The sequence below is a fragment of the Macrobrachium nipponense genome, chromosome 46, assembly GCF_015104395.2.
Source record: "Macrobrachium nipponense isolate FS-2020 chromosome 46, ASM1510439v2, whole genome shotgun sequence".
NCBI classification, from domain to species: Eukaryota; Metazoa; Arthropoda; class Malacostraca; order Decapoda; family Palaemonidae; genus Macrobrachium; species Macrobrachium nipponense.
In genome coordinates, this window is record NC_061106.1 from 26,020,509 (window position 1) to 26,035,633 (window position 15,125).

General features: G+C 34.9%; 1 protein-coding gene across 1 annotated transcript; it reads right to left on the reverse strand.

Moving 5' to 3' along the window:
• Positions 1–5,577: 5,577 nt before the first annotated feature.
• LOC135214816 (very-long-chain 3-oxoacyl-CoA reductase-like) lies at positions 5,578–14,883 on the reverse strand. The gene is made up of 7 exons (XM_064249195.1): positions 14,551–14,883; positions 11,562–11,608; positions 10,278–10,353; positions 9,365–9,536; positions 7,443–7,605; positions 7,011–7,226; positions 5,578–5,850 (listed from the first exon to the last, which is right to left on the reverse strand). Exons 1-7 carry the CDS (start codon positions 14,696–14,698, stop codon positions 5,722–5,724), a joined length of 951 nt encoding a protein of 316 aa, XP_064105265.1. The 5' UTR covers positions 14,699–14,883; the 3' UTR covers positions 5,578–5,721.
• Between the last annotated feature and the right edge of the window lie 242 nt (positions 14,884–15,125).

The window sequence follows — 15,125 nt, forward strand, 5'->3', positions numbered from 1 at the left end:
TAATAATAATAATAATAATAAAGTGGAAGCAATCCTTCTTCAAGGCAAATCTCATTCACGGACACTGTATTAGATACGGAACTTTTAAAAAGACTTTTCCTGTCGTGGTAGGTAGCGGAAATAATGATCTATCTATCTATCTATCATCATCAGCCGTTGCTAGTCCACTGCAGGACAAAGGCCTCAGACATGTCCTTCCACTCCCGTCTGTTTATTGTCTTTCTACGCCATTCTGTACCCGCAAATTTTCTTAGCTTGTCAATCCATCGTCTTCTCTTCCTTCCCCTGGGTCGTTTGCTATCTCTAGGGACCCATTCTGTATTCTTTGTGCCCATCTATTATCTGACATTCTCATTATATGTCCTGCCCACGTCCATTTTTTTTTCTTACTTGTTGTTCGAATATCCTCTACTTTAGTTTGCTCTCGTATCCATAATATATAATATATATATATATATATATATATATATATATATATATATATATATATATATATATATAAAGCACTTCTGACATTTTTAATCTAGAATATGCTGAAGAAGGAGCTGTTTACGAGCATGTGCTAAATGGTAGGAATATTCTAATTATTAAATATGATAAAGACTTAGGGCTTAATATAAGCCAGCCAATCACTATGTCATTGTCATCCACCTCACGGTCATTACATTCATTATGATTGGAAACCGAGCTGCCTGAATAAAGGGAAGAATTGTAGAGGACTTCCCATCCCAAGAACCTGAAAACTAAGGCGATCCAAAAAAGAAAGGGGTCCTCTCTTATTTTTCTTCCAAAACGTCAATCTTTTGAGGCTGAAAGATACCTTTATTTCTGGTATTCGGTGAGTCCTTTCCCTTTATTATTATTATTTTATTATTATTATTTATATTATTATTATTATTATTATTATTATTATTATTATTCTTATTATTATTATTATTCATTATTTGTTCTAAGGGGTCCTCAGTAATAAAAAATTTTTTTTTTTTCTTTAAGAGTTCGTGTATAATTTAAAAACACTTTACAAGCTTCGAACCCTTCCCTGGGTTCACCTTTTTTTTTGACTGAATATAAACCTAGGGAAGGGTTCGAAAGCTTTGTAAAGTGTTTAAACTATACACGAACTCTTAAAAAAAATTTTTTTTATTATCATTATGGACCCCTGAGAACATTATGTATACTCTCGTGATAGAGGGTTTTGCCCAATTATTATTATTATGATTATTATTATTATTATTATTATTATTAATTATTATTATTATTGTTATTATTATTAATTATCATTATTATTATTATTATTATTATTATTAACTATCTAATAAGGAAGAGAAGTTAATATAAGAGGTAGGCCACATTTCTTCCTAAATTAAATCAAGAGAATTTTAATATCAGTCTTCGAAAGGGATATTGGATTCTTCTGTCAACAAGAGGTTGACACATTCACAGCTATCCATTGAAAATGGCGATCGTTGTACCACTCATCGTGTTAATGTATTATGTACTGGTTCCATTATATCCGCGTTCTCCGTCGTCAGTTTGCCAAGAGTTGAAGTAAAGGCTATTATTATTACTAATTAATATTCCATTACTCAATGCTTGATGACAAAAAAGGAAAAAGTCGTAGCTTGCTATAAAAGCCTTGAACTTTCTCGATCTCGTCAGAAGAAAGCGAGGTCAGGTAGGCGGTCACCTAAGATTTACGCTCGGGTGAAGTTCCCCAAAGTAACTAGTAACCAGGAAATGGTAATCGTCCGTGCAAATTACCCTAACAATTTCCTCAGTTGGTTGGGGGTGGTTACCCCTTAGGGATTACCTTTCGCCCATGGGAGGTTTTGGGGGAAGCCGCGGGTCACCTTGTTTCTCCTCTTGATAGGAAAGTGATGGATGGTGATGTCTCTCTCTCTCTCTCTCTCTCTCTCTCTCTCTCTCTCTCTCTCTCTCTCTCCCAAATATAATTTATTCACCCTGAACACTTGTTTTTTAATGCGATATTTCAGCACCATATATATCCTGTCCTTTGTTACTTATAAGCATAAATCTTTTAATTCAGATCAACGTGCCTGAAGATAAAATGGAGCATTAGAATTACTTCGAAATTCCTTATCATTATTTTGAAATTCATCACCGAATTCCTGCGAACGTGGAACAGGCATGTGAAATGTAAATGAAGTATAGCCTATAAGCTTAACAAACAGCGATCCCATACAAAGATGGGAAAAGCTGAAAATAAGAAAAGATGAGCTTCCTCAATTTAATCACAACGGAGCCATTTAAAACGCCAAGACATCCTAAAGGTGCGTTCACACGGTCGAACAATGTCCGACGGACAAACATTGTTACCATATCATAGGCGAAGCAGGATGACGTCATAGGCGTTGAAACGATGGAAGTAGATCTGGCAACAAACAGTGATACAAGATGAGGTGTATACCACCACTGTTTTTACTCTGCTCACAAGGCAAAGACCGGCAGACAATTGTTAATTGGTAATAATGTTTGCCCGGGAACAACAACAGCCAGGGCCAGGCAGGTTCTAGACCTTGGGCGGAAGCATCCTTTTCAAACACGCGTCGGAGGAGACCGCTAATTTGTCCCTTCAGTGAATTATTGCTTCGGTTATTCCACTGGGGACGCGGAAAGAGGTTGAGGTCTCCTGTTTCTCTCCTCATTACTGTCACTGGCAGCTCCACAAATAGTAGATTATCCACGTTAAAATAAGGAAGAAGAAAAAAAATGAGATTCACGTGTTGGAAAGTTCACAAGTTTCGGCTGCTGTTGCTGGCAATGGCAGTGTTGCCTCGGGGAATCTATTCTTGCATAAATCATTTCTGGTGATTTGGAAAATATGTTGAAAGTAATGAGGCAGATTTCTGGCTTTTGATGTATTTTTATCCAGTGAAGTACTGATTTATGTTGTAGATGCACATTATAACGCTTAATTCTAGCAAAGAAAAAATTATTTAATAATTAGTCTGTCGTTGCCTCCCCATTTTCAGAGAAGGGATCTAGTTATGACCAAAGTGCTCCTCGCACGGTGCTCTGTAGGCATTACTTTAGGTTCTTTGCAGCATCCCTTCGGCCCCTAGCAAAAACCTCTTTCATTCTTTGACTATACCTCTGTTCATAATTTCTTTCTCACATATTGCTTTTCACCCTCTCCTAACAATTATTTCACAGTGCAACTGTGAGGTTTTCATCCTGTTACACCTTTCAAACTTCATTTACTCACAGTTTGAATTTCAGCTCTGAATTTACTTAGTAATGCCATACCATTCACAAAATTCCTTCCTAACGCTCAAAGAGGACCACCTTTGCACCAATACTAACGAGAGGGCACGAAGGATACCACCATTTTGTCCTATGCAACACGAGTTCAGTACCTTTTTATGAGAAATGGTACATTAGTATCTAACGTCATTTTTGCACCATTCCCGTAGAAACATTATTAAAAGCAATCCGCTTGATAGGATGCATTACAAAGCTACTAGGCATCAATAACAAGTAGTTAGTCAAACAATTAGGTAAATCTAGACTAGTGACTGGTATGCACTGGAAGAACCATTCTTTTCGTTGTCATCACAGTCCATTTTTTAGTTTAAAAAATATCCATGGTTGAAGATGGGAACTGAACAAAATCATGAAAGCTTTCAATTTTATTTTTAACATATATTTTTTTATGTACAAAGTATTAATTCTCAGTTAAATATGACTGGCACTGTTCCTTTGATTAAATGTCAAGTTATTCAGGTGGTCCTGTGACTTCTTGATTTTATTATCTTCATGAGGGCTATTTTAATTTCTTCAAACTTTTTCTATATTCTGTATTGGTCTTTACCATGTCATCATCCACTAGTTCACTTTATTTTTTTAAATACCAGACTATTCAAAATGCTCTGTCATTTCACTTTTTGTTTTTAGCTTGAAAACACCTCCATCTCCTGCCGACACTTTACATACTTTGCCTGTTGGCTATTTTCCCTATTTCCTCTCCCACTTAGCTATCACTGAGTATTTTCTTTTCCCTCTGTTCTGTGAACTTTTTTACTATAATCCTCCAAATCGTTTGCCGTCGCCACCTGCCCATCACCCTGTCTACTCTCTTCCAGAGCTTTCAATTGCAATTTGTATGCCATCTTTCTCTTTGATGCTAGTTTATTGTCTATATATTTGTTTTTATGTTTAATACTAGTTTTTAGATATATTTGTCAGTTCCTTTGTGTTATTAATTTTTTTTTTTGTTCCTATCAAATCAGCTCATGGTAATTTATGCCTCACATGGTAAAACATTGCCATTTGTACTTAGGATAAATTCAATAAGTTTCAACACCACTCTCATTTAGCAACTTGAATCCTTGAACTGTAGCAGAATTCTCTGTTACTGTAGCCATTTAAGCCTCATACTAATGGTAACACCCACTGACAAGAGGCACTTCTGTATGTGTTTGTTTGTTTGTTTGTATGGTGCTTTTACGTTGCATGGAACCAGTGGTTATTCAGCAACTTCTGTATGTGAAGCCTGTTTTTACTAGTCATTATTGTGGCAAGTTTGTAGTACGGAAACAAAGAAACTGCTTTTTTTTTTTTTGCTGAGATCATGTTATACTATATATATATTATTCTTTCATTTATTCAGTATACTTTTATTATCATTAGCCCTTTCATATTTGACCAGCATGCCCATTTCCTTTTGTCATCTTTCATTTCAATACCATTCAACGAGAATTTACATTTCTTATCGTTACTCCTGTTTTTGGACAAGTCCCTTTATTATACCTTACCTTCCGAGCACATCAGATGCCCTTTTTCTCACTGTTAAGGTTTCCTTTTGATTTGCATTTTTTCATTTTATTATAGGTATACAATGTCCATCTTGTTTACCTAGACGATATGTTCTGGTTTGAAAAGAAATAATTTGAGTTAAGGTAGAAGCTAAGAAGTATTTTTATTGGGAGACTTAAGAGGCTAGACCCCCAAGGTTAGTGTAGTGCACTGAAGATCTACCAAAGGGTGAAACTTATACTTCTAAAAGAGAATTTAAGCCTTGGAATATGTTTGTAGAAACCTTTATTTCAACAATTATTTATAAAGAAGCCAAAGACAACCAAGGTTATTAATCTACATTCATTGTATTGAATATTTCACATTTTATTTGCGGAGTGTAAAAATTCAATTAAGAATCCAGACAGATCACTACAGCAACATTAAAACTAAGTACGTACTTCATACTTGTATTTATAAGATATTTGTTGCAATAACATTTTGTTTCATTCAAGCAAAATATACACCCAAGTCAGTCAGAATACTTACTCCCAATTCAGTACTACAATTGCACCGATATATGATAGGCTACTTTAATATATTAACTGTTAAAGATATAAAAACCACTGCTTGTGCAAAAACTTCTATTTTCTAAGTACTGATACTTGAAGCTAACAAAATATAAAAATAAGCTGTTCTTACTATCACTATTTTTGAAATTCAAATAAATTTCATAAGAATAAAACACAGCAGACACACATAACAGTACAATCATGAAATTAATGAGTAACAATGGCACAAACATAACAATTACCTTCAAGTAACTGTACTTAGACATCAAATGATTTTAGAAGGTCCTATGTATGCATGACCAGACAAAACAAATGAAAAATATAAAAATAAATGGAGTACATATACTAAACAATGAGTAATTAACACTGCTCAAAAGGAATGTACCACATTTAATTATTCTGCTTTTGCTTCCCTCTCCTTCCTCTTCAAAGCTTTGTTGCGTACAGTTTTCAACTGATTGAACACTATAGAAGAAAGGACACTTCCAGGAAGATGCATCTTCAGAAATTCAATTCCAAACACCTGTATTAGAAGAAAAACATTAGTTTCTGAACACTCTTAGCCTAACATGCAAATTATATCATAAAATGTTTCACAACAAAGTGACTCCAAAAAACACTACAATCAGATTTCATAAATAATTCTTATTTACAACTGAAAGATTTCTTTTACTATTCTGAACTTCCATATTCAGTTGCTTTCATCATTAACCTCATAGTCTCACAGGTGGTTACCAACTACGCTAGCTAAGACTCCTTTACAATACAAGTCCTTCACACAAGCCCTATAAGCTTAGAAATGCAGGTTGGTCTCATTATAATACTTCATAAGAAAACATTATCTTTATGCAGCACACTGTAAACTACCAATAAGTCAAAAATCCTTTGTGCAAGCCATGTGAAATACCTGAAGACTTTATTACTTGATAGGGTAACATTTATGAAACTTCATCTTTTCTAACATTTATCAACAATATGTATGATTTTCTCTGCTGTAAAAAATATTTGAGTAAATATATAAAGCCCCTTCCATTAAATTACTCTAGCTTTTTGGGTATTTATATTTACTGTATTTAGCAAATTTCTTATCCTATCTAATTAGTTCTCCTTTGGAAACATCCTCGATGTCAATACATGGACTATGAATGTATTGAGAAAGCATTTCATGATTTTTTTGTTTAATGGATAGGAGAAAGAACCTTTTCTTCTTTTTTATATTCATTTTACTTTGATTACGATTTGGATTTTTATTGTTTACTTTTTTTTATCACTTTACTGGTTTCGAAAACTATTTCTTTCCATCCTACAAAAAATAGAGATGGTACAAATCCTCTCCAGCTTGATGCTGTCAGTAGCAGCGTTTTCTGTTATCTCCTTTACCTCTAAGGAGGAGGATCACGAAGGAATTACCTGTCCATTTCTGAAAATTATGTTTTTAATGGGATGGCACAAATGAATCAGTCTCAACTGGTACATTATGAGGGTACTTGTCAAATCATTAAGAACCCTGATATCCATATTAAATTTTTTAGAAAGTCTGTTATCCCAATAAAATTTTAAACAAGTTTATATAACATAACTGCATACACAAGAAAGACATTATCCTAAGAAGCAAAACTGAAAAAGCTTCTGATTAATTCTATCTTCTAAGCAAAACCATATTTACAAAGTACATATACTAGCCTGTAATTTGTGCATGAAGTAGCCTGCAGTACGTTTTTCAACACCTGTGGTTCTCAAAGATGATCTAACAAAGGCTGTGGGTGTTGGAGCCATAAGTGTAGGGCGCCTAATCTTGGACATGTTAGAAACAACATAACCAGGCAAAATACACTGGAATGTTATATTCTTACTAGCATATTCAACACTCAAACTCTCTGTCAGACTTTCAATGTAAGCCTGTAAGAAAAACACAAAAAATTATACAAAATTACATTGTGTGTTACTGAAAATGTTCAAACTTTTCTGCTGGCATAATATCAAGTTATCCACAAAATTATAACACTGCCATTCACAAAAGCTCTTCCTATACAAATATATTCCATAAAACATGCTGCTGCTTCACTTCCAATTTCTAATTTATTTCCAAAGACTTATTAGCAATAGAAAGAATACCTTGGTAGCGCCATATACTGCCAGAAAAGGTGCAGGAATAATTGAGGAGAGAGATGATAAGTTAATGACAAGACCCCTATTCCTTTCTTCCATGCCAGGGAGAACAATACGAGTCATCTTCGTCAACGACTTCATATTGCAGTTTATCAGCTGGTCAAATACCCTGCAAAATACAATGTTATGTATAAAGAGCATAAAAATTACAAAATAAAAAATACACCAATACAGGTATCACATTTTAAAGACAAATGAACATCTGAAAGCACTCTATAGTAATCATAAACACACTTCACTTTTATCAAGAAAAAATCATTCATAATATACATTTGATCACACAATGAGGCTGACCTGCTTTGCCTGGTGGAACACGCAGATTTTCCAAAATTCAATTTCATCATTAATATATAAACAAAAATTTAAAATTCACTAAGATGACTAAAATTCCTATAGTACTAGATTTTAATGTTTCAACTTAGAAAACATATTCATTTTAAATGTCTAAGTAATGTCCTAATGACAAAATTTATAACATTTAAAACATGAGTTTCTACTGTGCAAAATCCACTGTGTACTTTAATAGAGTTAAATTCAGTTAAGTAGGAAGGTGAATAAATAAATACATGTAGAGAATTATATGGGCCACTGAGGCTTGTGCCCATAATCAGCATCAATCCTTAGCGTCTGGTCAAGAGACCTGGTGCATGAATTAATTCAGAGCATTTCCTTTTGCTCTTACACATGCTCTTCTTAAATCTAGGAAACTATCCTCATCTGCAATCCTCTGACAGTAAGCCCTGCTTTCATTCTCTCACCCAACTTATTAATGACTTCTCCTCACCATGCTTTTACCAATGATTCAACCCTCCATGTTTCTGCTTTCCCCTCCTAGCCCTCTTCTGTTCCTCACCATTTTAAATTGCCTCTCATCCTTCATCAATGATCTTTCAGTTTACCTACTGATCTGATCTGTCTCCTCTTCCGCCAAATGCTTTTTACTAATTTTGACGATAACATAATTGAACATATTACATCTAGTAACATTTTGAGCAATCATGTCACTTGTAACATGTCTTAGAGAGACCGCAAAATGCAAATATGACATTTCTTAAAATCAATTTGTATTTTTCATAGCTAACAAACCTAAGGTCTTTGAGATAATTGGGAAATTCCAACCCTATAGGGTGGTCTCATATCTGTCAAGGCACCTCTTCCTACATTTACTCAATGGAAATCAGTAATGCTCAGATGGTAGCATTCAGTTGTTTGCCTCTCTACAGATCAGCTTTGGATTCCTTTTCTTGCATCTCATAATTCAAACTCATTAACCTTGCTTCATGACTGAGCCCTACCCCTCTACTCTTCTCACCTTTTCTTCTTTTCTTTGGGGGTAAACTAGAAGAGAGTATCTGGTTCCTCATCCCACTGACTTTTGAATTAATAATAGCACCTAGCTTTTCTCCCCTCTGGGGAGTAACTAGCAGTAACTAGTGCTCCATCTTAAGACAATCATGAGGTATTGTAACCTTTTAAGGGTACAAATGTCTTGGCTACTCTATCCCTATGATTTACTTCCTATGGGAAAAGTACAATTTCCCCAAGTCTCCTGGTCTGATAGCAACCTGGCAAAGGTTCTCTCATTCTGGAAAGCACCCAGTATAGTTTTTGCTCCTACCAAAACTGCACAATAAACTTTAAGTACGTACTTATAATGAGATGAGTAATTCTAATAATAGCAGTTGTTAGGTACCTACTTCTTTTACATAGCAAGAATTTGGTTATTGTTTCCACACAAACTGATATTAGTACAGTGAAATAAAAAAATTTTCATCTGTATGGCCTGATTCTATAGTTTCTAGGACTAATGGTCTACTATATATGTAATTACTTGTATAAAAATATTACAAGCATAAAATTAAACTTACTTATCTGCATCTGCAACCTTGTTGAAATATTCTGGGTGATCATAACTCATGCCAACATTGTTTACCAAAACTCCAATGTCCAAGCCTTGTAGTTCTTTTTCAATACGCCCATAAATATCATCTTTAGTGAAGTCTACATCAATTATTTTTGTCTCCACACCATATTTTGTATCTGTAAGAAGAGATGTAAAGATTATAGTATACTTTACTCCCCAAATAATAGCAAAATACATATTCAATTTTACTTTCTGATGGGGAAACTTACTATAAATTTTAAAAGTTCCAAACTGAAGATAGTATATTTGCAGAATTAAATCCATGTAACTTTAACAGAAATGAACCTTTTACCAGATTTATTAAAATAAAAATATAATTTCAACCTAATTCCAACTCTCTAAAGCAACCTTTACAGCCAGAAATACTAAAATAAGTAAGGCACACAGACAAATGCCAGTAATGAAGAATGATTATTGGGAATGAAGTAATTCATCATTTAGATACCATTAACAAATAATCTAGCATCTATTCGGGCTAAAACCTAAGATTCATAAACAAGCTCATACACATAACAGCAATCAGTACCTTACTTATCACCTCGCATGATTCTGAGACAACACTTCCTTACAGCAATTAAAGCATTATGCAAGTGCATTTCCAACATCTTTTAACATCTGGTCATTAAACCTGACAGTTAGCCAAACTTGATGAAAAATATGAAATGGCATGATATGACATCACTTACGGTGTGTCAATCTGTTAGAAATTGCCTTCCTTATCGTGATTATTCCCCAGCTCTAAACTAAATTCCAAATGAAATCTCTGAACAAATTTTTAAAAATGAAAATTGTATGGTGGTAATTCCAAAAGCACAAGCCTTTGGAGTCCTATACTAATGAGCACTTGAAAGACTTACTTATTTCTGCTGCAACATTCTGGAGTTTGAATGGTGTACGGCTTATGAGAACAACTTTCATCCCCCTTCTGGCGAGCTGTAGGTAAACATAGTTCCCAAAATAAATGGTAAATACTTTCTTACAAATATCTCGAGGAATAGTTATTACTGGTCATCTGTAATTTTAGTACAAATAAAAGTGCTTTACTACAGAAATAAGTATAAAAGTTCAATTAGAAAATCAAGATATCAAACATTAGTTTAGTGGAACCACTAAATCTCACTTCAACACTCATATGACTCACCCAAAGGATTAATTTTTAGAGGTAAAAATTGGAGGAGATATATCAGGTACTAGTTGGAAATAAAGTGGCTCAAAGAAACCAAAGAGAAGAGGAAAATAAATGGCAGAGAGCAAGAAAAGGCAAAAAAAAAAAAAATTTTGTGTGTATCTAATGAGACATTTAAGGCCTCACAATATGCACCAATTAAAAAAAATGAGACACTGCATGATACAAATCCATCATACACAGTTTTGTAAAAATTTGTCCTTTACATACTGACAGTAAACCAAACGGCTCCAAAAGGAAATTTGCCTGCAGAGAGAAAAGTTATAGGAAAAGGTGATAAATAGATAAATAAAAAAAATAAATATGAGTGAAGCCCACACAACTAAAATTCAAATGTCAGCAGAAAGCAAGGATGAATTTGCTCCTCACTTAAATAGTTGAAAATCAGAGGACTCAACACTTGCACTAGGCAATCCATTCCATATTTTAGTTGTAACCAAGATAAAACTCCTGGCAAACTGAATGGTAATAAGCCTGCTCAATGTTGCAAACAAAAACAGCTAGGTCTGGTAAAGAAAAGTGCAGAGGATGTTTGTCATTGTAGTACATCTTGTGTAACATACATATTGAACTCACTTTATGTCTGGGCAACAGGGATAACTTACTAAGTAAGTAGAAAAATATGCCTTGATGAAACAATGGAACTGAATGACACTACTGAGATAATGCTCTAGCTTAGAGTTCAAGACACACAACCAATAATGATTCCATTTCTTATAATTAATTTTACCAAGAACCTGGATGATGAAGTGCCAAAAATGACAAAATCCATGACTCAAAAATAAAATCCATCTCAGTAAAAAGATAATGATTCCATTTCTTATAATGAATTTTACCGGAAACCTGAATGATGAAGTGCCAAAAATGACAAAATCCATTACTCAAACATTACAAAATCCACCTCAGTAAAATGATAAAACATACAATATATGACTACAGTATATTTTTACCATACCTCAAAAGCATAAGCCTTGCCAATTCCATCAGTAGCTCCTGTGACCACTGTGAGGGAAAAGAAAGCAGCAGTATGAGTAAAACAAAAGATAAATTTGAGGTTTTGTAAAGTAAAAATACTGAAGTCTTATTAACAGCAATCATCTAGCTATTAGATTAGAATGATCTAATTTCATTTATATTAAGAGTACTAATGCTAACATATTTGCCATATAGACCTTGTAAAAATTTAAGAAACCTGGCAAGCAAATGAAAATTATTTCACATATAGGTGGCTCTTAAAACCTCAAAATGCATGTTGCTATAGAATAAAAATAAAAATGAAAGTCTGTATTTTTGTATCAGGCCATCCTCATCAGGCGTAGCTGTGCTGTTATTTGTCCTTCCTTGCAGGCAACTGATTTTTATTATGAAGTTAGGTAAGAGCAAAGGTTAATTTTACTTACAAACCAACCACTTTGACAAGTTAAGCCAATAATGAGTTGGTATAGTCAAGAAATTTTACTGGCATATGTCTAAATATTATACAATTACCCCTTTCCAACCATCTAAATCATATGTTGACCAGTTGATTACCCTATCCGTTGATGGCAACCTATGTTATCAGTTTAAGTCCTACAATTATAATGATACCCTACTGATACCAAACTAACATTACCTAGAAATGGGAAACCAAAGATGATATCTCTTAACTTGAGGGTACACAAATAATATACAGTCAAACCTTGGTTTCTGTATGCCTCTCATTTTGTACATTTAGGTTTTCGTAGACTTTTTTCTACAAAATATTGTCTCGTTATCGTACACTTAGAAACGCTCCATCCGGGTCCAGTATTGAGCGCCCAAACAACGCTTCCCATCTTCTGTCATGATCCATTCTGCTTTTGTGTTCATTGTTTTTGTGCTTTTTCATTCGAGTGCGACTGCTAAATAAGCCATCGTGGGGCTAAAGAAAGTTCCAACTGCTAGCCCTAGTGTAAAAAATGCATGAAACAATAGAATTTAAGAAAGAACTCATAGCAAAGTGTTGGAGGGAAGTTGCATGCCGATCTCAGTGAGAAAATGCCTATAACCAACGCTGCTGTTAGTGAATTTAAAAGCCTAGCAGAGGCTGGTTTGAAAAATTCAGAAAACAAATGGGCATACATAATGTGCCTACTTCAAGAATTAAGGACATGTTTGCAAAGTGGAATGATGTAGGAAATTTTGTGGAGAATTATCATCCCAACAAAGAAGTTGTAATCCATGTCTCCAACATGTTTAATGATAATGTCGTGTTTAATTTTAGGCAAATTTTAAAGAAACACCAGAATCAAAAGTCTCTGGACAGTTTTGTGCAACAGGGTCCCAGGAACATTCAAGCTGGTCCTAGTGCCAGTAAAAAACAAAGAGGGGAAGTAACCTCAGATAGTGCCAGTAAAAAACGAAGAGAAGTAACCCCGAGGTTCCACTGTAAGTTATAAGTATAGGTGGTGAATATTGGCTATAGAATGTGCCTCCTAAACTAGCCTGGGGCCAGTCATGCACATCATCTGTTTGATATTTCAGAGATTTTTTACTCATGAATAAACTGCCATAAAAAGTTTACAATTCATGGACAGACCTAAATGATCAACTAGCTTTGAAAGCATTTGCCAATTGAAAACTATGGCTTTTAAGTTAGGCTATTCATACCAACTTTCTAAAACAATATTTCAAATTCCAATGGAGGATAACAGGCCAGGCTCCACTAGTTTTCCTATAGCCAAAAGTACTCCCAGAAAGCACTAGGATTAGGGTTGATTTACCAGAAGCCGCTACCTAAGTACAGCCATGATTACCTTTACTTCACTTTGTTTTCATGTAGTTTTTTTTGTCAGTATCATAGCTCCTGCAGAATAGTCAAGTCTTTAGTTCGTTTTTACATTTGCTTTCTTCTTGTATGATCTTCACTTCAGGCAGCATTTTGTTGGTCTTGGTGCACAATGTACAAATGCTCTCTTGCCTGACTTACAATTTGTTCTAGTTTCAAATAGCCTATATGATTCACTTGCATGTCTGATTATATATTATTCATTTTAGGTCTAAAGTAGCTTAGGCAGTTTTTCAGTTATGTTGGTTTACCATATTTTAGTGCTATAAAGACTATAAGAAGTATTTTATATTCTATTCTTGCTTTTACTAGGAGCCAGTGTAGCTCAATTAGTAGTGCTATCATGGGATCATAGTCCTTTTATCAATCTGGTGGCTTTAGCCTATAGGTATTATACCCTTTGCAATTTTCTTAGTAGGTACCTAGTTGGAGAGACTGTAGTATCCTATAGGCTAACATTGCAGTAGTCAAGCCTCGAAAGTATTTGGTTGCAAATTGCTGTTTTCAGAATATCTTCATTTAATCGCTTTCTAATATAGGCTATACCTAGGTGTGCAACGTTTCTAATGTGATTGTTACAGTTTTTTTCAAAATGCAATATGGTAAAATACCGAATGGCTGGCCTCTACCATAGCGCGACCACCTTCCCGAAAAAGTACTTTAACACATCTTGTAACCCAGGATAGACCTCTGCTTTCCTCTCGAAGTAAGGTTTGTTTACCCTAAGTCAAAAATTAAGGCCATGATTTCAGTTTTCGGGAAGGTGGTCGTGTTATGGTAGAGGCCGGCCATTCGGTATTTTACCCTAGGTGGCCTGGTTCTTCATTGAAAATTTATCAATAAACGCTCCCAAGTTCCTCACTGTTGCTACAATATTTAGGTATTGGGTCGTGGTTTGGCACTGGATATGACCTAGACAAAACAACTTTAGGTTAATCAGACCTTTCTTGGACCGTTCCTTAACTGACTTAAGACGCCGTAACCTGGCCCGGTAATGTGTAAACAACCCGGTTATTTTTCTTTGGAAAAAAAAAATCGCGAGGCGAAACACTACCAACGCCTAGCTCGCCCCTGTCCCCCATCTCTGCATACCACACAACTTATCAACCAAAACCAACTTAGCTACAGTGATTCTTACCAGCCCATTCTCCTGTTTTCTTGACATTTAAATTTAGCCCCAGGGCAGCCGCTATGAATGACCCATAGACGCCTTTGAGGAGAGAATATCCAAATCTCAGGACAAGGAATGCCACGGACAGCTTTCCAATCGCTTCCCACATCTTCATGAGCAGAGAAATATCACTTCCAACAGTCAAGGCAGCACTTCTGATACTGAGCCTCAGGTTGCCGAGTCGATGTTCTGCTCGGGAACCGGAACGAAATCAGCGTAAACCGCTTTTTCTTTTTTCTTAGTCAGTGAAAGTTCCTATGTCAGGCCACTTCCCTACCGGTGAATAAAAACTTGCCGCTGGCGTCGCTGAAGCGGCTTTCTTATTTTATTGAGTGGAAGTGTCCAAATGTCAACTTAGGAAAAATTCTACCTATCGAAGCCAGAATTTACTATATTTCATTGCAAGTTTTCGTCATATACCTTTTACCAATTCAGTGTCAAAGTTATATCATGGAAACTATTCTAATGCTTTGTCTATATGATGAAGACATGTGAATTTTCTTTTTTAATCACCTTCACTTTCTATGAATACTTTCATCGGA